Source organism: Vombatus ursinus, unplaced genomic scaffold, assembly GCF_900497805.2.
Source record: "Vombatus ursinus unplaced genomic scaffold, bare-nosed wombat genome assembly UNPS02014807.1, whole genome shotgun sequence".
Lineage (NCBI taxonomy): Eukaryota > Metazoa > Chordata > Mammalia > Diprotodontia > Vombatidae > Vombatus > Vombatus ursinus.
Window position 1 is genome coordinate 63,268,138 of NW_020954585.1, and position 23,382 is coordinate 63,291,519.

The window sequence follows — 23,382 nt, forward strand, 5'->3', positions numbered from 1 at the left end:
GGTAATGAATTACACCTGGGATTACTTGAGTAGAAGGGTTTTGCATTGTACCTGTTGCTTTTCTATGTAGAATATAAACTCCTTAAGGGCAGACGGTTTCAGTTTTTTGCATCTGTAATATCATCACCTAGCACTGTGCCTGGCATATGTGCTTTAATAAATGCTTATTAATTGATGGTGAGTGGGTTAATAACCCATCTGAACTCATTCATCAATGATTAAAGAAATCCCACTCAGTCATACCCTCCCCTTCCCAGTGATACCTTGTCTTTATTCAAATTTTGCTCTCCATCTCCCATTCCTATTCCTCACAACCCAACCTTGAAAATATCCCACTCTAAAGCTAAACATCCCTTCCACTGTGTTCTTTGGGACACTTGCTCTGTAGGTAGCAAATTTGCTTTCATCTTCAATCTCCTTCTTTCCTACTCTTTTCATCTTCTGCCTCTCACTGAGACCTGGGCTCTTTTTGATGACACAGCTTCCCTGGCCGCCCTTTCCAGCGATGGGTTGCATTTTCATTAATTCTCTCACTCACTGGTCAAGGTAGAAGAGTTGAAATTTGCCTTGTTCCCCAATGCCACTTCCATGCTCTTCCTCTACCCTCCGTCATCCAGTAACCACTTCTACTACCCAATCAAAATCCTGGTAACCATTATCTACTGACCTCCAATACTCCCCTTCTTTTGTCAATGAGTTCAGTTCCTTGCTCACAGTTTTTCTCTCCTCCCCAACTCCTGTTCTCATACTAGGGATTTCAACATACATAGGGAGGCTCCCTCAAACCTCTAACCTACCAGTTCTTCAACTTGTTAACACCTCCATACCACTACAGAGATGGCCTTACCCTTGATCTTGACACTACCCTCAAATGCTCCACTTCCATGTTTATGAATTCCAAAATTCTATTAACTAGTCCAGTCTATCATCATTCCACCTCTCCTTCTGCTTTACAATGTTAAATCCTGTTCTTTTTCTTCACCATGACTTTGAATCCCCTTGAACCCTTAGTTCTTTTCCAGGCTATCACCACTACATTGGCTATGCTCTCCTCCTCTTCCTCATCTTAGTGAGCCACTTCTACTCTATACCATCCTTTCCTTTCAAATCCCTCATCCTCTTATCCTATCAAAGATCTTTCTCTGCCAAGCCTCAGTCCTGGATTACCCCTATTATGCTGCCTTTGCTCTCTATGTGCTGCTAATTGAAGCTGAGAAAATCACAAAATCATGCTGACTGGCTCCACTGCAAATTTATGCTACATAATCTCGACTTGGCCTTTACCAGGCAAGGCAATCCTTTAACACCTCTTTAACTGATTAACCCACTCTCCACAGCTGCTCTTCCAAAAAATTTTTAACTCTCCTCCAATCTCCCCTAGCTCCCCCTCCTCCTCACCTCTCAGTTGAGAACCTTGCCTCATACTTCATTAAAAATTTTGAAACCATTTACTATGAGTTCTCTCTTCTCTTCTCTTCAGCTCATATCAGACAGATGCCTTTTGCCATTATCTCCTCATTCACGTTTGTCTCACAACAGAAGGTGGTATTTCTCCTTTTCAAGGCAAACTCCTCCACAAATACAAGTGATCCCATTGTACCCCAAATTTTCCCACAGACAGTCCCCTCTGTGAGCCCCACTCTTACACTTATCTTCAATCTCTCATTGTCTACTGACCGCTTTCCTATTGCCTATATATATCCCTGTCTCAAAAACACTCACTGGATCCATAGATCATGAGATATCATCCCATATCTCTCTTCCCTTTCATGGCTAAACTCCTTGAGAAGGCTATCTACAATAGGTGCCTCCCAGGTACCATCTGTTACTCTCTTCAGGCTGGCAAATTTATCGTTCAACTAAATTATCTCTCCAAAGTTACAAATGATCTCTAAATTACCATATCTAATGATCTTTTCTCAATCTTCATTCTTCTTGACCTCTCTTCAGCCTTTGACATGGTAAATCACTTTTTTCAAGCTATTCTCTTCTCTCTAGGTTTTCATGACACTACTCTCTCCTGGTTCTCTTTCTATCTATTTGACCACTTCTTCTCAGTCTCCTTTAGTGGATCTTCATCAAAGGCAAACCCACTAATGCTGGTGTCCTCCAGGACTCTGTCCTAGGCTCTCTTCTCTATCTATGCTATTTCACTTGGTGATCTCATCAGGTCATGGTTTCAATTATCATTTTTTTGCTGATAATTCTCAAATCTGCTTATCTAACCCTAACCTTTCTACTGACCTCCCATCTTGCATCTCCAATTGCCTATTAGATATCTCAAAGTGGATCTTAAATTTAAAATATCCAGAGCTGAACTCATTATCTTTCCCATCAAACCCTCCCCTCTTCTTCACTTTTCTATTACTGTTAAGTAATTACTTTTAATAAATTACTTTGAAACTAATTGCTTTTAGTCTCCTAAGCTCACAACCTAGGTGTAATTCTCAATTCCTCACCATCTTTCATCCTCCATATCCAACTTTTTGCCAAGGCTGTCAATTTTATCTTTGAACATCTCCTACATATACCCCCTTCTCTCCTCTGACACTACCACCATGTTAGTGTAAGCTCTCATCACCTCATGTCTGCACTATTGCCTGCTAGTGGGCCTGCCTGCTTCAAGTCTCTTCTCACTCCAGTCCACCTGTCCTCAGCTGCCAAAGAGATCTTCCTAAAGTGTTGGTATGACTATTTCACCACCCTACTTCAGTATTTCCCTATTATTTCCAGAATCAACTATAAAACCCTCCATTTGGTGTTCAAAGCCCTTCATAACCTAGCCTTCTCCTACCTTTCCAGTTTTCTTAGACTTTATTGGGGGGGGTGTGTAAAGTAAAATGAGATACTCCATCCCCCAGCTCTGGGCATTTTCTTTTCTATTCTTTTTTTCTGGGAATTTTCTCTGGCTGTCCCCATGCTTGGAACGCTCTCCCTCCTAATCTCCACCTCCTGGCTTCCTTGGTCTCCTACAAATCCCAACTAAAATCTTACCTTCTACAGGAGCCTTTTCTATTTTCCCTTAATGCCAGTGCCTTCCCTGTTTTGCTTAGAAAGAAGGAAATGAGAATTCTATAAAACTTTTTTCTCTGTAACCACAGGCCTTTGTTTATCACCTGGAATGGAGGCAGCCCCAAGAACCTGGGGATTTATCAGCTTTTTCTTCTTCAGAAGTACACGGGTGGGGAAAGTCTTTGTTAATAATAATAATCCTTTGCATTGTGAGTGTTTTATACTTTTCACCATGTGTTCACATCCCCTAAAGACCACAGGTCTTTTCTATATGACTCTCTGCTGAAACCCCCTATATATCAGGTCTCCTTAAGAACAGGGTATGTGTATCTTACTTTTCTATTTGTAGCCCCAATACTTAGTGGAGTGATTGGTATACAGAAAGCACTTAATAAATGCTTTTTCATTCATCCATTCATTCTCTCTCTCTCTCCTATTGGATTCACAACAGCTCTGTGAATTTGGTAGGGCAGGTACTTATTATTAATCCCAACTGGTTGGTATTTTTGAGACTGGGTCTGCCTATCTCACCCAGGCTGGAAATGAAGCAGGCACCCACTGATCTACCCTACTGCTGATCTAAATGGGAGCTTTGACCCCTCCTTAGGCAGTCAGATACCCTTCCCCCCTCCACTCAAAGGCCCACCACATTGGTGCTGGGGCTAGTATAGACACTACACTAATTGGTTTAGCTCATTGCAGCTCAGAACTCCTGAGCTGATGCAATCTTCCATTTTCAGGCCCACCATAAGCAGGGATTACAAGTGTGTGCCACTGTTCTTAGCTTTATTATCCTCATTTTACAAGCCAGGAAATTGAAACATAAAGAAATTAAGAGACTTATAAAGCTCACTTAGCTAGCTAGAGACAGCCAGGATTAGAACCGGAATGGCCTCATCCCTAGCCTGGTACTCTTCCCTGTGTCTTGTGTTGTCTTTTCCCCCTCTCAGGAATTACCTTCATGTTATTAAAAGCCAGGAAATAAACAGCCGCACAGCAGGCAATAGCCACCCCTGTGGAAACTATCCAGGCTGCCAGGTGGATGCAAAAACGAGATAATCTCTGCTTGAGAGGTGTAATCACATTCTCATGCCGGATTTCTGACAGATTCTCCTGCAACCAGAAGGAATTTTCAGGTGATCCATTAATACTCCTATCATGTTAGCAACAAACAACGCACCCCCCAACCCCAGCCTTCCCAAGAGACAAGTCATCCCCACATCCAGAGGCAGGACAAGTGGGAACAGTTTTCTGGAAACCAAATAAGATAAGGGGAGCAAAAGAGTCAGATGTTGTGCCCAGAGAATAAAGAAAGATTGGGAAGGGAATGATTAAATTACATAGCAGGACAGAAGGGGAGAAAAAGAAAAAAAAATGAATGATTACTTTAAAAAAACTTTTAAAAACTTTAAAGTAACATTTTAAAAAATCAATCTGTCCCTTGCAATCCCCCCACATACATTAATTTTTAAAAATTTTTTAATATATTTCTACATAGTCTGAGAAAACAAATTCCCACATAAGCATGTTTGAAAATATATGCAAAAATAAATGAAAAGGATATTTGGGATAACTATGGTGATAGAAGAAACAAAAAATATCAATACAAACCTATAAAAATTAAAAAGCATTTATGAAGCTTGTATGTACTGTGCTAAGTGCTAGGGTTGCAAACAGAAAAAACAAGACATACTCCCTGAGACAGGGAGATGATGTATTCAAGAGGCAGAACATGACACGAATTTTTGGACATGACCAATGTGGGAATTTGTTTGGCTTGACTATGCATATTTGTTACAAGGTTTTTTCTTCATTTTCTTTTTTTCATTGTCATGGGGGAGATGGAAGGGAGAGAAAATAAATGCTTATTATTTAAAAAAAAGAAAGGATTGTAAGATAAAATAAAGGAGTTTGCATCAGATGATCTTTAATGTTCTTTCCAGTTCTGGGAATCTAAGAAGGGATTGGGTAAAAGTACAACAGATGTTACCAAGCTTCTTTTTTCTTTTTCTTTTAAAAAATTTTGTCTGAACTTTACAAAAAAAATAATAAAATAGGCACTTCTATATAAATAGCAGAGCAGAAAAAAGAGGACTATACATGAAACTATAGGTCCATATTTATATGTAATTTGCTTTTCTCTTACAATATACAATAAATTTAATCTGTAGGGTTTTTTTTTTAAGTTAAAAAGCGAAAAGGAACAGTTCCTGCTCCCAAAAGGAGCTAACACTCTAAGTAGGAGAAAATAACTCATAAAAGGAAGTTCAACCATAGGGTCAATAGAAAGGCCTGAAAGTTCCAAGAATCCAACCAGTGGGCAGTGACTGAACAGATGACTAGGCTAGGGAGTTCTTAGCTTGTAAAAGTTGTTCAATGCTGGGATCTGGAGGGCAGAGAGGCAGCGCATATAGTAAGTCCTAGATGACTCTGGAATTCAATGGCAGGAAAGATGAGGATTGGTGGTCTTCCATCTCACCAGAAGCAACACAGTTGGTGACTCCCATCTCATACAAATGGTATGAGTGGTCAATTAGCCTGGATAGATTCTAAAGGGGCTAAGGTTCATGGGAAGAAGAAAAAGGAAGGCAAGGTGGGAAGAAAACCCCCATTGGTGGCAGAAGGAAAGGAAGAAGGAAATGAAAGCTTTTCAACATATATGAAGAAAATAGACATGAAAATGCCCAGAGAAGAAGAAATAATAGCAATATAATACTATGTTGATATGAAAATAACAACACAATCTAATAAATACACAGATGAAAAAGAGATAGGAAGAAACCATAGAAACAATTATTATATTAGTCATTAAAATATTATAAATATATTATTTTCCTTTTGGATTATTATGTTATTTGATTATTTTTATTAACAGTTATCAAGCTTAAATAATTTCTTTTTTAAAGAAATCTAAGTATTTCTTGGTGAATTTATTTTATTCTCATGCCAATCACTTCCTAGCCTGTCCAAACCACTTCTGCTATAATCTAAAATCACATGTGGAGTATCCTGGGTAATATTCCCAAATATCACCCCCAAATCTACCCTTTCTTCTTATTACCCAAATCCCATCCAGAGTTGTAAACTTCAACTATGGACATCTAAATCTAAACTTTAGGAAGGGCAAAGTAAATAGAGGAATGCAGATGTCTCCATCAATGAAATCCCCTGTGATGAAAGGGCTGCTTGGGCAGCATGTCCAGATGTGAATCTAAACTTAAATGTCTAAGTCAAATCTGAAGATGCCAATGTGTATAACAGAATTTCACAGTCTCTTTTTTAAATCTCTTGTTTTAGTCTATAGTAGCCTACTGCCTTTTATGGATGAGCTATTTTTCTTCTATAATCTGGTTAGGCAGCCATGGATGTGTTGCTATCTGTTTTTTGGGGAAGATACATCTAAATCAGTATCTTTCACACAACTGAGTATTTGAGACCTGGTCAGAAGATAGGATAGACATCTTAAATAATGTTGTTTTTATCTTCCTGATCACAAGAAAATGAGTTGGTAGCTATATGAGCCTTAGCTACTATCACCCACAGGCAGTACAGAGAATTAAAGGTATTTTAAACTGTGCTAAGTGGTGCAGTGGAGCACTGGTCTTGGAACCAGAAAGACTCACCTTCATAAGTTCAAATCTGGCCCTAGATTATTTACTAGCTGTGAGACCCTGGGCAAGCCACTTAACCTTGTTTGCCTCTGTTTCTCATCTATAAAATGGGCTGGAGAAAGAAATGACAAACCACTGCAGTATCTTTGCCAAGAAAACCCCGAATGGGTCATGGAGAATTGGACATGACTGAAAAATGACTTTAACAACAAAAAACAAGAACTACTAAGCCACTTCTGTACAAGTCCATTAAAAATCATAAGAATGGAGCAGGATGGTTGTAAAAGCTACTGGCAACCCATCAATACCATTGAGCCCGAGTATGAGAGGCTAACTCATAAGACATCACAGAGGAAAAGTTAGACACATGAGAGGTGCTTAGCAGGTCTTAACTATACCTTGAGTTCTGTGGTAAGGTTTCTTTGCTTTAGCTTCACGGCTTTCTCACGAGTGATGGTGAAGTCCCAGGAAAAGACAAGTTTAGCAGTCCCTCTGGAGTAGACGTGAGGATTAATGAAGTTATTCCGGAAAGAACAGGCCATACTATAAGAGGCAAAAACAACAATACACTCAGCTCCACCAAAATGCTGGAGCTTAGTGTAGTAGGAGGAATAGGAAACCCAGATAAAAAAAAAATTATATGTATATGTATATATATATATGTATATATGTGTATATATGTGTGTGTGTATGTATGTGTGTGTATACATACATACATACATATATATACACACATATACATACATATATATATATATATATATATATATAATCAGGTGAAGGTATTATTTCCAAGTCTCTTACCTTGAATAGAATAACAGCATTTCTTTAACGACACTCTCATCTTAGGGTTGACTACTTTTTTTTTCAATTCTAAAAGGTTTTCTGGGAAGCCACATTAGTAGGATCCCCCAGGTTAGTTGTTTTACATATATAAGTAAAGTCACAAAATAGACATGTACATCTATTAGGGGAAAGGAAGTGTACCAACTGCCATTACATTTGGTTCAATCCAATTCAATGTTTATTGAAAAACCTATGTACAAAACACTGGTCTAGAAGCTGAGGCTTTGCAATGATGAATAAATCACAGTCCCTGCCCTCAAGGAGATTATAGTCTAATGAGGGAGATGACAGGCACATGTGCAACTATAATGCAAAGCAGAGGATATCTAAATGCATAAGGGATATAAACAAAATACCAAGAGAACTTAGGGGTACCTTTGGTACTGGATTATCCTAAAAATTTTGTCATAAAGTTTACTTTGCAAGATAATACCATGGTATATGTGGGAGAAGAGGACAAAATTACTCTCCCCAGATGAACCCCAAGGACTGACTTCAGCAAGTTTCCTGAGGTTGGTAGCTTCCAGAGAGCCTCCTCATCTCCCCTACCTTATTATTTCTTACCAAACCCCCTGGTATTGCACCATGAACTTCCATAGCATGTTTGTGTAACACATAAATCCCTCCCTCCTTAGAAAGGGCCCTCCTCCAAGGCATGTTGACTCCATCTTGTTCTATATCAGTCATCTTGCTGTAAATGACGCCAATGTCCTTTAGTGTTTCCTTTTTACCTCTTATCAGTACAAAAAAAGACTTACTTGCTGAAGGTGGAGGATGCCAGAGTCCTGGGAAAGCTCTCCTCCCTGTCTGGCCCAAGGGGCAGACTTCTTTGATTTAGTGAGATGAGATATGAGATCACTGGAGATATACTCCAATGATAACTTCTTCATCTATTGCCTGTAGCTAAGAATATACATTTTTCTCCAACACGCATACTATTCTTTTTGCATAATCACCTGATATTTCTGAATAGTTACCTTTCTTAACTATTGTTTCATACAATGTTACTTTGTTTCATACAATGTTACTTTGAATAATCTTCAACTTATGAATACTGCCCTAAAAATTCAGAAACTCATGTCAGGCTCAAGGTAGATGCTATCCATCTTGCTATTTACCCCAACCAGCCAGAATAAATAGCTAATTGCTTCACTTTTAAGTGACACCTTACTGCTATTATCTGACCTTGACTTAAAGAACTTCAATTGAAAAGTAACCACCCTCTTGAGTACCCCCAAAATTCTACTATATGTGCATCCCCAAAATAGCCTTCAGTAGAGCTCCAGTTGCAATGTATTGGAAAGAAAAGAACATTGCTTGGTTTGGGTTTGAGTCTTGATTCTCTTATTTAATAGTTATGGAACACTGGGTATGTCACAACTTCTCTGAGCTTTTATTTCCTCATGTGTAAAATAAAGATAATTATGCTTGTACTACCTACCTCATAGTGCCAACATGGTTTAGTAGATATAGCACTGAGTTTGGAGTTAGGTGGAAGAGTTTAAATCCCAATTTAGACACTAGATATATGACCCTGGGCAAGTCACTTAGCCTCTGCATGCCTCAAGAATTTCTCTAGGATTGACTCAGTAAGTCATGGACACGTTAAGATTTATTTTAATGGACACGACTCCCATACCAGGAACTCACCACACTGATGAAATCATAGTACACCTTGGGATAACTACTTTCTAGGATATCAAGTTGGTAGGGACATCAGAAATCATCTAGTCCAACCTCCTCATTACGCAAATGAGAAAACTGACAAAAGAGGTCAAAATAACTGCCCAAGGTCACACAAACGTTTGCAAACCTTTTTTAAAAAAAGGTTCAAATGCTTAAGCTAATCTCACAAAATATACCTCTTTCTAGTATATCCCCACTCTCCTGCCCTAAAGCAAATAAAATGGTGAAACAAGTGGTGAAACTTTACCCCAGAGAGATAAAAGAAAAAGAAAAAGCACCTACGTGGGCAAACATATTTATAGCAACAATTTTTCTAGTGGCAAAGAACTGAGGGAATGCTCGTCAATTGGGGAAGGGCTAAACAAGTTGTGGTATACAATTGTGATGGAATACTGTAAGAAATGAAGGGGATGGTTTCAGAAAAACCTAGGAAGATTTATGTGAACTGATGTAAAGTGAAGTGAGCAGAAACAGGAGAACAATTTACACAGTACCAGCAATATTGTAATGATAATCAAAGACTTAGCTGCTCTGATTGATACAATGATCCACAACAATTTCAAAGGACTCATGATGAAAAATGCTATCTAACTCCAGACAGAGAACTGTTAGACTTTAAGTGCAGATGGGAGCATATTTTCTTTCATTTTATTTATTTTTCAGGCTTTTTTTGGCAACATGCCTAATGTGGAAATATGTGTTGCATGACTTCATATGTAAAATGGGTATTGCACTTCTTGCCATCTTAATGGGTAGGGGAAGGGCTGAAGGGAGGGAAAGAATTTGGAACTGAAAATAAAAAGAAAACCGTTAAAAAGAAAAAACAACTGGTGAAATTTGATAGACAAATATGCAAAATAAGAAACACTTTGGAAGTGACCAACAATAAGGACTTATTTTGCTTGACTGAGCTTATGTGATACATGGGTTCCATATTTCTTTCTTTTTACCTTTTTTCTTTTCCTGTGGATAATGGGAAGTGGGATTAAAAAAAATCAATGCTTGATATCTGTTGGTTAGTTTTGCCATACTGCTTTTTTTTAAAAAAAATATTTGTATTAATATTTTAAAGCAGGAAAAGAGGTGGGAGGAATATACTAAAAATGAATAAAATATTTAAAAAACCCCAAAGGGTATTAAAGTAAAAACAAGATGTGAAAAAAACCTTTTATGTCTTTACTCTGAACTTGCATTTTAAGTTCTAGGCTATTGAGAGTGGTTCATAGCATACATTTTAGACATCCTAGTTAATGATGAGCTGTTGAATTTTGTCCAAGTGTGAGAGAAAGCTTTGAACATAAAGATGCAGAACTCCATACCTATAGAGTAAGGAAAAGAAGCAGATGACCAAGTATAATCCGATCGTGAAAATATATGCCAACTGCATGTTGTAAGAGGTGTTGCTTCCTTTGTGCTTGATAGTTGAATTGGTATAAAAGCCATAATACAACACTGTTTGTTGAAAAGAACCCTGAAATGAAAGAAAAGAACTCTGAAATGATACAGTGAATTCTGAGTCAAACCACTTTTCTGGAGAATAAACAAATGAACTGAGTAGTTTGGATTGGTTACTTTTCAGTTTGGTAGGAAACTGGGCAACTGAGTTTTTTAAAAGTCCATCCTCTCCCACCCTCCATTGCTCCCAAATCTAGAGAAACCTTTGTCACTATGAAACATTGGTTAGAAAGGAATCCAGTCATCTCTGAAGATATAAACAGTTAGGTGCTATGGTGAACAAACTTTAGGAACTTGTTCTTCCCCTGATTACATCCCACATGAAAATTACTTAATAGTCAAGCCAAGTCCCCATTAGACTGTGACCCCCTTGAGACTAGGAACTGTTTCCTGCCTTCCTTTTTCTCCCCAACACTTAGCACAGTGCCTGGCACATAGTAGGCACTTAATGAATGCTTGTTTACTTGATTTGACTAAGTTAGAGAATAGGCTAAGAAATTTTCCCCAATAGATGTTGAGTGCATTGGACTATCATTTGGTTCTTGTTGGTTACAAAGCTCCTATTCCATGCCAGTGACATAGCAGAAGCTTCTGTACTGGAGTAGGAAAAATAATAAGCTCAAAGCTCACCTCCTCTAAGAAGTCCTTCCTGATTACTTCTTTATTGTTTTATTCTTTATTATCCCAGCACTTCTATATTAAGCCTGTGTCCTATGATTACATTTTTTCTATTTCATTGTAATTATCTTTAAATTGCTTCAGATGTGTATCTTACGGCTCTAAAGACTAAAGACAAAGACTGCATCTTTTATTTTTCTTATATTTCCCTACCCATCCACTCCCACAGCACTTAATATAGGACTAGACACTTAGTAAGGGCTCAAAATGTAGACCTTTGTCAAAAACAAGTGGGGTACTTGGAACTATGCCTTAGAAGTCATTAAATTGTGAATGTTCTTTGACCCAACTATACCCCAAAGAGATCAAAGGAGAAAAGGAACTTAGATAGGTATATATAGATATATACATATATCTATATATGAAAATATTTGTAGCAACTGAAAGGTGGAAACCCAGAGAGTGTGTCCCTTTGGGGAATGGATAAACAAATAGTGGTATATGAATGTAATAGAATTTTATGTGCCTTAAGAGATGATTAAATGGACAGTTTCAGAAAAAACTGGGGAGATTTCTATGAATTGATTGCAGAGTGAAATGAGCAGAACTAGGAGAAAAAAAATATATACTATAGCAACAACATGATAGAGAAAAACAACTTTGAAAGACTTTAGAACTCTGCTCAATTCAATGAAAAACCACCAGTCCAGAAGCCACAAGATGAAACATGACACTCCTCTTCTGCCAAAGAGGTGATGAACTTAGAAATGAAGAGATTTACATTTTGGAGTATGGCCAATGTGAGAGTTTGTTCCGCTGGACAATGAATGTTTATGGGGGGAGGCATTTTTCTTTTTCTTTTCTTTTTTGGTTGTTCAATTGGGGAGAGGCAGTGGGAGGAATAGATTATAAATGCATGAAGAATAAATAAATACATTTATTTGACAAAAAGTTTAAAAAAAACACATGTGAAGGATCTAACACATCTTAAGGAATCAAAGTTATATTACCAAAAGTTTATGATCTTGTTTTATGATAAGAAGTTGCAATGAGAAATATGTCTTCAAATAATATATCTAAGTCTCTTTTGGGGAATATTAGTGAGGGAAGTCACTGTCTCTTTCTTTGGTAGCTCCTTCTACTGTTAAACATTGGTAGAGCCTTAGACACTCAGTTGTGTCATCCTGAGCAAATCAGTTAACACTCTTTGCCTCAGTTTCCTCATTTGTAAAATAAACTGGAGAAGGAAATGGCAAGCCACTCCAGTATCTTTGCCAAGAAAATCCTAAATGGGGTCACAAAGAGTGAGACACAACTGAACAATAGCAAAAACAGCCTCAGAATTATACTTAAGAATTTAAATGCCTACTGTACATCCAAGCACTATGCTAAGCATTTTACAAATATTATTTCATTTGATCCTCACAAAAACTCTGGAAGGTAGGTGCTATTATGATTCCCCAATTTATAGTTTAGGAAACTAAATTTCAGAGAGACTAAGAGATTGCTCAGAATCACAGAGCTGGGGGGATGTAAACTCAGGACTCCCCAGCACTCAGTCCACTGTACCACAAAACTGAGGCTAATTCTTATCAGTGGTCACCATCCCCAGATAACTCAATGAACTCTTTACTCATGTCCAAATAGTTCTTGTCCTCTCACACACACATACAAGTCAGTGGGTATCCACATACACCCAGCCACACAAAGTATGAAGCATACCTCCTCTGGACCCACTGGCAAATAAGCAAACATGGACATTCACAACAAAGGAGAAAAGAGGGTGAGGGACCGGATGTTAATATGGAATACATCAGGCAGAATGCATCCTAACATGTGTCTTTAATAGCTTCCTTGGAAAAATGAGAAGATGCCAAGACATGAATAACTAACAAAGAAAGGACTTCCATGTGAAGTTTTTAATCTCTAAGCACATGATTTTCTCTGGTTTAGTTGGTTCAATTCTAACATTACTTTTATTTATTCATTTATTTACCTGGCTGATAATTGAATTTTATTTTGCTTAATTTGTGTTTTTATTTATTTGTCATCAATTTATTTTCAGCTTTTAAAAGTAATTATCAGGGGAAGCTAGGTGGCACAGTGAATAGAGCACCGGCCCTGAAGTCAGGAGGACCTGAGTTCAAATCTGGACTCAGACCAAAAACTTAACCCTTACTAGCTGTGTGACCCTGGGCAAGTCACTTAACCCCAATTGCCTAAAAATAAAAAAAATTTAAAAAATAAAAGTAATTACCAAAAAAATGTGTTGAAATATCAGGAGACATGTTATTGGCATTTTCTCATATTCCTGAGATCTATATATTTCAACATCTATTTATTGAACTTCTATTCTATCCTAGGTCAGTGAGAAATACAAAGGAATATAATAAGTAGTCTCTGGTCCCAAGGCATTTATAATCTAGTGGAAGAAACAATACATACATATGTAAAAAGTTAAAAAAAATTTAACTCCAAAAAAGTAGTGCAGACAAAACATGTTAAAGAAGGAAAAGATTGATTGCTATAAACTGGAGGGATTAAGAACAGTTTCATGGTGGGGGTGGAGCTTCAGCTAAGCCTTGATAAAATATCAATTTAAAAAAAGGAGAAAAGAAGATATTCTATGGGAGAACAAAGGTACTACCCCAAAATAGAATGCAAATAAATGCACACAATAATACATGCACGTACATGTATGAGTATATAGGTATATATCTATATGTCTATCTATCTATCTCTGCGTTTGATTCCCCTCCCACTCTGCATGATAGTCTAACATTGCTTTTAGAAGAAAAGCAGAAAGGAGAGCGTAAGAAGAGAGACTACCCCTAATTCATCCAATAACTCAAACTGAGAGAAAGGACTTCATGTAGTAGGACTGGTGACAAAGTTACTATTTCTCAATAATTGCTATGAAAAAAAAACAGGACTGCTTATGGAAGCAGACACTATGACTTCCATATTTTAATCTAACTTTAGATTAGGTGAAACTCAATTTGAATGCTCATTCTACTCCCTGCCTCATACCCTTCCATGTGCATTTCTTTAGGGAGTTATCCAGTTGTCACATTTGGAATCACAAAAATCTGTCACATTTGTTTGGATTTAGGCTCGTGGTATAAAAATGTATGATGTCTAGGTTTGGCCATACCACCAAACACACAGCTTAGAAATCAGAATACTATCAAATACATACTGCTCCAGTGAGAAGCTCCAGACCAGTGAAGGAAAGATTGTTTGGCTTCGGATCTGTAAGCTGAGGGATGATGATGAAACTAAAGTTCACAATAAATGAAAAAATGTTAAACTTGAGGAGCCATGTCAGGAAACTGAAGTAAGAAAGTACGCTTGTTCCAAATTTGCTGCCAATGATCTTGAGGGTCCTCTGCCACACATCCAGCGACTGGAAAAATTCTGACGTCACGCTTTTAAAATGCCTATAATGCTAGAATTACAAAAAGAAAAGAAAAACAAGTGACAAGACAGCTAGATGGTTGTTTGTCTAGAAAAGAGTTGAGGGTTTTGGGGGACTACAAGCTCAACGTGGGTCAACACTGTGACATGATGGTCAGAAAAGTGAATTTGATCCTGGGTTTCACTAAAAGAGAGACACAGTAACTATGCTTGGCAGGGGAAAATCTCAAGGTCTTCTGCCCCAAGAAGACCAGAATCCTGATGCTGCCACTTGCTACCTATTTGACTTTGGTCAAATTTCTTTCCTTCCTTAGTTTCTTCATCTACAGAAAGAGATTTAGACTCGATGATTTCTAAGATCCCTTCTAAATTCAAATCATATCATCCCCAAAGTCTTTTCAAGTTCTATGATTTTAGGTGGATCAAGTTACATACCAGAAGTTATGCTCAAATCCCTCAAATTCCAAAGTTACTTGCCATTTTTATGTGACTTCAGGCAAGTTGTAACTTATCTGGACCTCAGCTTTCTGATCTGTCAAATTGGCAATAATAATACCCTTTGGAACCCTCTCTCATAGGGATAGTTTGGGGGAACAAATGAGATATCATATATGAAAGTACTTTGTAAAACTATAAGCACTAGACTAATGTTAGCTATGTACAATAAAAGTCTACTGAATAGCCTGCAGCACTCTACACCAACACCAGTGTTATAAATACACTGGAAATCATAGCAAAATAACGTCTGCTTTTTTTTTTTTCAATTCCATCACTCAAAGCCCAACTTTTGGACTAGAAGATATGGAGCTATGGAGAGGGAGTAAATTTTTAATAATGATAATAATAATAATAATAATAGTAATAATAACTAATATTTATGCAGTACTTGAGGGGGTAGATTCTTAATAATAAAATAAATAAAATAATAAAAGCTAACATTTATATAGTGCCAAGTACTCTGCTAAGTGCTTTACAATTATTATATCATTTGATCCTCACAAATGGAGGTTGGTGCTAATATTATCCCCATTTTACAGATGAAGAAACTGAGGCAAGCAGCAGTAAGTGACTTGCCCAAGGTCATACAGTTATTAAGTGTCTGAGGCTGGATTTGAACTCAGGTCTTTCTGACTCCAGGCTCAGCACTCTATTCACTGTGCCACTTAGTTGCCTCATTAAATTCTTAATTAGTCATAAATTAGAGGAAATGATGAAAATCAAAACACAAAAATTAAATCTCATAATTTAAAAAAATTTTTTAGTTGAAATAAATAAATTCAACTTTGAGGGGTAGGGTATTGATGTTTTGAACCAATCCTATCTTCCTATTCGGTACATCCAATTTCTGGGTTCCTAAATTGGGAAATAATGGATTGCTTCCAGACAACATTTATATAATGCATTGAGATTTACAGAGTATTTCATGTACACTATCTCATTTGATCTTCTCCAATAAATCTGAGCTAAGTAATATGGTCAGTGGACACTAATATTTCAGGTATTATGCCTCCATTTTATAGATTATGAAACTGAGCCTCAGAAACATTAAGTGGCTTGCCCAGAGTCACTCAGCTAGTAAAAGTTAAAGGCAAAATTTGAACTCATGTCTCACCTGACTCTTAAGTGACTGATCTTTCTGCTATAGCACACGGACTTTCAAAGGTAAATCAGGATGGTTTTTCTTTGGTACCTCCCTGATTCTTACTTGGCATCTCCACCCACTTGTCCCTTTTATTCATCAGCCTCTTCCCCTCCTCCTCCTAAACTCTCCCTTCCCCAAGGCAAAAGCTGGCTTACCAGTGCTGTTGCAGTCAGGCACTGGGTACAATAATTTAACTGAATTGATTGGTTGGCAGATTTCTGCTTCTCCATATTAACTTTTTTCCTGTGTGGAATGGAAGAAGAGAGTGACAAACACAAGTACTATTCAAGTCTCCCTTTTCTCCTAGTACTATGAGACACATTTCAAATATTTCAATGCTTTGATAAACATTCCTTTGAGGAAGAAAATCTTGTCATTTGCCTGTGTACTAGAACAGATCTAAATTGTGGTATTGCCAAAAATCATTTACAGATGATTAAATTAATTAAATTAAATGATTAATTAATTAAATAAATGATTAATTAAATAAATAAATTTAATAAATGATTAAATTAAATTAAATCAAGACCAAGAGAAATGAAGTGATTTGCCCAATATCATACAACTAATTAGTTGGTAGAACTGAAAACAGAACCCACTTTTCCTGAATCCAAGTCTAGTGATCTTTCTACTACCCAGTGATGCCTCTCTGTTCTTATTTCTTTATTTTTCTTTCTCTAGGCCAGGGGTGAGGAACCTGTGGCCTTGAGGCCACATGTGGCCCTCTAGGTCCTCAAATGTGGACTTTCAGGCCTTTCAGGCCCTGAATTTGTTCGGTGAAGTTTGGATTCAGTCAAAGGATGGAACTTCAGGACCTAGAGGGCCACATGTGGGTTTGTTCTGTGAAGTCTGGATTTGGTCAAAGGGCTACTCCTGAGGACTTAGAGGGCCACATGTGGCCTTGAGGTCGAAAGTTCCCCACCCTGCCTAGGCCATGAATATCACACCAACAACAACCCATTAACTTTCTTCTTCTAACAACTTGTTCCTAATTAGTTAATCTCTGCAAAACCTCTGTCTCTGGCCAAGTCATTCAAGCTCCACAATTTTGGGTTGCCTCATCTACATAATGGGGCTGCATTTATGCCCTTCTTTGTATCCACAGTGCTTAACCCAGGGCCTGGCACATAGTAGGTACTTAAGAAATTCCTTTTGCTTGCTTGTTAATAATACGTTAACTGCTTGAAGCATGGGACAAAACTAGATGAGCTAAAGAGATCCATGTCATCTCTAAGATCTATGATTCTAGTAAGTTGTTTCCAAGCTTTAGATGAAGTGATTGCTTTTTATAGGAGTGTTTATTCTCCAGTCCTTTACTAATTCCTTCATCTCATTGCTCTGGATAAACCAATCATAGAGGCAGACCACAAACCCATTCTTTTTTGTCATCTTGTTATTTTTTCCTATGTCCTTCTAGAAATCCCCTATAAATGAGCTATGCAGCATGCTGAGGGCTTACCTCTTTCTGTAGGTACCTTGGCATCACTCAGCCTGTCCATATGTTACCTCTAGCTCTCACTACCTGATCACTCCCTTCCTTTTTGATTATACATATCTTGGATATCTTTCTATGCCACTTTTTGCAAGTAGGTCATCTTTGGTAACATGTTGTAGCCAAATGAAATTCATCATGCATAGCTCCACAGGATTCTACAGAAATGCTGGCAGTTCTATTATTTGCCTCATCGTTATACTTCTCCCACTAGCCCACTATAGATGTTCTTGAAGAAATCTAGCTTAGTTGAGTGTCACACCAAGTTTTTCAAAGATATTGTTTTTCCCTCCAAAGCTCTTCTTCATGTTTTGGTGAAGTAATGTTGATGGTTATCTCCAACTGTCTTTTTCTGTAACATTTTTATTATGAATTTAAACATTTGACAATTAAGTTTATGTTATAAAGTGATATTACCCTTGGCTGTCATGTCTTTCCACTTTGCAAAGAAGTCAAGTATTTTATGGCTGAGATAATTTTTGCAAAATTTGTCTCTTTACTGTAGAAAATGTCTTACATCTTAAACTTCTATAAAAAACTGTAATAATCAGAGTCGATGTTTTTTCTTTGTCCGTTTTCCATCTGGGAGTATCAATCACTTATTTGAGTAAGTAGTGTTGGAGCTGGTATATCTTCTTATCTTTACTCTGTCTTCTAGGTTTGGTGTTGATTTTGACTTTTGCTGTAACTAGCTCTTAGTCAGACTGTAAGCCAGCAGCTAATTATCACACTGACTATCGATCATTTCCTGTCTGTTAATACATGCTTTTATTTTTTGTTATGTTGGGTGCTTACCATGTGGAATGCCTTCTAACTCTCTTTTTAAAATAAAGTATTCATAATATAGAGGCATGGAACTTTATTATAGTCTACCAGCCTTTGACTGCTTTCATTTTCCTAATCCCACAATTTACTTTTCAACATACTTTTCACTCTTTTCTTCTGTATTTATTATCACGTTAAAGTTGATGACAAAGCATCTGTTGAATAGACTAGAGGATCTTGCTTAGTTTTCCATAAAATGTCTCTGCTTCTTCATCCATTTCACTAACCATTTCTTTTTGTTTATACTATTCACAAGAACTTCAAGGGGAGACAGTCAAGTGTCTTATGAAATATTGTTTCTTTTCTTTCCTTTTTTGCTTTCTTTGGTGAGGCAATCAGGATTAAGTAACTTACCCAGGGTCACACAGCTAGTAAGTGCTAAAAGTGTCTGAGGCTGGATTTGAACTCAGGTCCTCTTGATTCCAAGGCCAGAGCTCTATTCACTGAGCCACCTAGCTGCTCCGAAATGGTGTTTCTTGTTACATGTGTGTACACAATGAAACCTTTATTTGTTCTTTCAAGGAACCATTTTTTTTAAAAATTTAGTTGCAACATCCTTGTGTATTTTGGTTTCACTTATAGCAAGAATGCAAATATTGACAAGGTTCAGTTCCCCCAGTAGTCCCATCAGTTCTCTGATGAGTGAACTTAGGACACCGATAATTAGATTAATATTGCTAGTCTAAAAACTATGTGAGTGTCTGCCCTTTCTGCTCTCCTCTGTATTGCTCTGCCTCAGTTATTGCAGGAGCAAAAGAGACCACACAGGACTAAGAGCCATTTTGTATTTTTCTCTGTTTCAAAGGTCAGACTGGTCATCTCATCAGCCTCTTGGTACCTGCAGGAAAACCATGTGCTAACTATCAGGCCATGTCAGCTGAACTTGGATTAAATGCAATGCTAAATATTGCTTCTAAAAGATAATTGAAGAAACATATGATCCCTCTTGGTAAAGAATTTTGCATACACTAACAGATCCCTTCAGGAAGCTGACTGATTTGCATATACTAAAGATGCTTTCATTGTGCTGGTTGGATTGACTTAACTGTTTTCCTTTGTTACAAGGGAAGGTTCTACTTTGGGGGCAAGAAGGTTGCAGTATATCAGGTAAGAACTGTAATTGAAAAAAGCAAAAATCATCTGAAATGACTGAATTAAGGAAAAAAATCAGGTTATAAAAAGTTGCTACTTAGTTGTTTATTAATGCCTCAACATCGGACAATTCAGGGTATGATACAGTACAATTTCTGGCACAAACAGATGAGAACTTCACCTTATCCCTGTCCCACATTATATACCATTACATATTCTAAGGATGGAGAATCCTGCAGCTAGACTGTGTCTTCACCAAAAAACAAAACAAAAAATACTCCAAGTCATTCTCTTTGAATTGTTACCAGTCTTAGTATTAAGTTCAGAAAGGAACTTGTGCTAAGTGGGGTTTGTAAAAAAAAAACCAAAAAAAAAACCCAACCAAAACAGTTTGTATCAGTTGGTACAAAAATTAAAAATTAAATCAAAAATAGAAAAATTCTATGATCTATTTTTTTTTAACCTACAAAAACACTGCAGAAAGAGTTCGTGCTAACAATGTTTTAAATATTTCTGCCAGGCAATGGGGTAAAGTGACTCTCCTAGGGTCACACAGCTAGTAAGTGTCAAGTGTCTGAGGCCAGATTTGAATTCAGGTCTTCCTGAATCCAGGGCTGGTGCTCTATCCACTGTGCCATCTGGCTGCTCCCTCAGTGAGGTTATCGTGTTGCACGAATGGAATGTTAGACTTGAAAAGAACTTGAGATATCCTATAAATAAAATCCTATACATGCTTGCTTTATTTAAGTTCAGAATAAAAAAAAATTCTATAGTTCATCCTTATTATTTTGAGGCAATGAAGGCCATGAAAAGTGAAACAATTTATTCTAGGCCACATAGTAACAGAGACTGGAGTATGAAGTTATAATTCTCTTGAATTCTAAAATGGACACCAAACATATGAGAAAACTATGACACCAAACGTGAGAATTTCATTGTAAAATATTCATATCTTTTCTCTCTGTTTCTTATGCAATTTCTGGACTAGGAGTTTTTCTAACCCTCTCAAAATGCATCTGAAGTAGATCATGGACATTCATATTCAACTCAGGAAAGAAGAAAAAGCTTCAACACTTACTTAATTTTCCTCTTTTCCTGCATGGTCAATGGCTGATTCCGGATGATTTTGTTTCTGTCTCTAGTTGGTAAGTTTATAAGAGATGCAATCAACTTTTCCTCTGTATAAGGGTCATAAAAAAAAAGTGACACAGTTTACAAAAGCAAGCAATCTCCTATAAAACAACTACAAGAACCACATTATGGGAGAGTTATAAGAATTAAAATGGCTCCAAATAAATTAGAGCCAAGTACTCAAACAGAGCTCAGAACCATGCAACAAAATAAATCATACTCAATTATTGAACCCAGAAATTGAACTTAATACTAACTCTGTACTCAGAGCATTGTATTCATACTCTTCTCAGGTAGTTAGCACATTTAATTTATATTAAATTATTTGCATACATCTCATTCCTCTATTAGACTGTAAACTTTATGATGGTAGTCATTGAGTTTTATTCCTCTCTGTTTCCCTTCTAGCCCCTAACACAAGGTGTAAAATAGGTACTTAAAATGTGTTTTATAATTAATGTATTAATTTTTCTTTACCAATTTACAAAAAAAATTATGCAATTAATCTGAACTGAAATTCAGTTTATATATTTTCTGAAATTATTGAATTAAAACATCAATAAATTTCTCCAAACTTTACCTAAGATGATTTTACCTTTTGTTCAGTTGGAATCTCCAAGTAGAACAAAATAGACAACTTTTTTGGTTAAATTTCTCATCTCTGTAATTTTAGTCTTTGTCTTCTGCTGAATTACATTCTCTTAGGACAAGTCACATGCCACAAGACTTAGAGAAGTTATCTATTTTAACCAACAGAACCATAACTAGGGATTTGCACCAGGAAAAATGTATAGGACAACACTGAAGATGATAATTTTAAAGAACCATGCAAACTTTGTTACATTTATATTTTGACTGCAGTTTTACTCTTTCAGCAGCTAGAAACAACTGAGCTTAGCATCTAGTAGGCAAGAATAATGAATAAAACTAACAAGCAACCAGATATCCTTGTCTACTTCCTCCCCAGAGGGGCTACATAGTAGGTGAGCTTCTTTCCAGCCTGGCTCTGCTCCCTCTGGGTGGCAAAATTCTTAGCAGTGACTTCAAAGTGTACTCAGAACTCTTATCTCTTATTAGATAAAGCCCTACAATTGGTATCTGCCCTCCAGATTGAGGGTTGGTTGTCCCCCGGTTTCCCTACCTGATCAATTGAATTGGTCTTGATTATTCTTATATTATTTTCAAATTATTAATTAGAAAGTTGATTTTGAGGTACTCAGTGTTGCTTGCCTTGGACTTGTTTCATGCCGTTTGCTGGAGTCACCAAAATTGCTAGTTATGGGTCTGCTAGGCAACCCTTTAAGTCACGATGACTCAATCAATCAACTAGCATTTATAAAGCTACCATATACCAGGTGCTGCATCATAATAAAACCTTTCCAAATAGATTATGTTTTTCATATCATCCAATCCATAAATTCTAGGCAAAAGCTGAACTTCTAGACCAATGGACTGGCCTCTAAAGCTATTAACAAGATAGCACCCAGAGCAATATGAATCCCAAAATGCCTTCCTCCAGTGTCTAACTGGGGCCTAGTGCATAATTACCTCAGAAAGACAAGTCATGGCAATAAACTTAAGTAATCCAGACATTTAGATTTTAGTGGTAAGTCCTTTGCCTTGGAAAAAGATAACTATAAAGGCATTCTAGGAGAAAGTACTCTTCAGAACTTTGATGCATTATTCATGAAATCATTTTCTAAATGCCTCTTCACTGCACCCCCAATGAATCAACTCACAGGAACCTACCATGCTTGGTTTTGTCTGCAATATTCATAAAAGTAGGATCATGGGCCTGCAAGGCATCTTCATGCCAGTTCCTTCTCCATCCAAAAGAATTAACTGTAAAAAAAAGATGTAAATTACTATCCTGCTTATTAACTATAATTAATGAACAGCTTGTTGTCAAGCTTAATGCATTTCAATTTAATATTGTATTATTTTGTATGTATTATTAAATTGTATCATTTTATCAATGGAAAATATAATCCCCAATTTAAAAAATATCTACTATTCTGTTATTTATCAGCATTTTGGAATTGTTAGCCCCCCCAAAAAATTAGTAGTAATATGATGAAAACACTTTTCTCAAAACATATAGGTTTTGTACATATGACTTCTACCAGGGGAGAACTGACTACCAGGATCTGTGCTGGCTTATAGATTTTGAAGAATTGAGAAAGAGGGAGAATCATAGTTATATTTGACCCATCTAGACCTTTTTTTCTTTCCTCAACTAAGTTGACCCTTAAATGCTCTTCCAAATTTAGCTTCTACAATTCCTTCTGCTCATCTTAAACCCTACCCTATCCTATTCTCTTATTGTTGGCTGTGAGCGACTCTCTAAAGGAAACTCAAAACTGTTCCTCAACCAAGGCGGGGAACCTGTGGCCTCAAGGCCACATGTGGTCCTCTAGGTCTTCAACTGTGGCCCTTTGACTGAATCCAGATCTCACAGAACAAATTCCCTTAATAAAAGGATTTGTTCTGTAAAACTTGGACTCAGTCAAAAGGACACACCCAGGGACCTAGAAGGCCACATGTGGCGTTGAGGC

At 37.1% G+C, this 23,382-nt stretch overlaps 1 protein-coding gene across 1 annotated transcript in view; it reads right to left on the minus strand.

Moving 5' to 3' along the window:
• Window positions 1-23,382, minus strand: part of LOC114052337 (transmembrane channel-like protein 5) — an 82,294-nt gene that overhangs the window by 52,055 nt on the left and 6,857 nt on the right. The window contains exons 4-10 of the mRNA XM_027874889.1: window positions 22,577-22,669; window positions 20,775-20,874; window positions 16,443-16,530; window positions 14,428-14,676; window positions 10,475-10,626; window positions 7,022-7,166; window positions 3,970-4,125 (exon numbers count right to left, since the gene is read on the minus strand). Of these exons, the coding sequence (XP_027730690.1) occupies window positions 3,970-4,125; window positions 7,022-7,166; window positions 10,475-10,626; window positions 14,428-14,676; window positions 16,443-16,530; window positions 20,775-20,874; window positions 22,577-22,669 (983 nt within the window). The remainder of the gene's footprint in view (window positions 1-3,969; window positions 4,126-7,021; window positions 7,167-10,474; window positions 10,627-14,427; window positions 14,677-16,442; window positions 16,531-20,774; window positions 20,875-22,576; window positions 22,670-23,382) is intronic.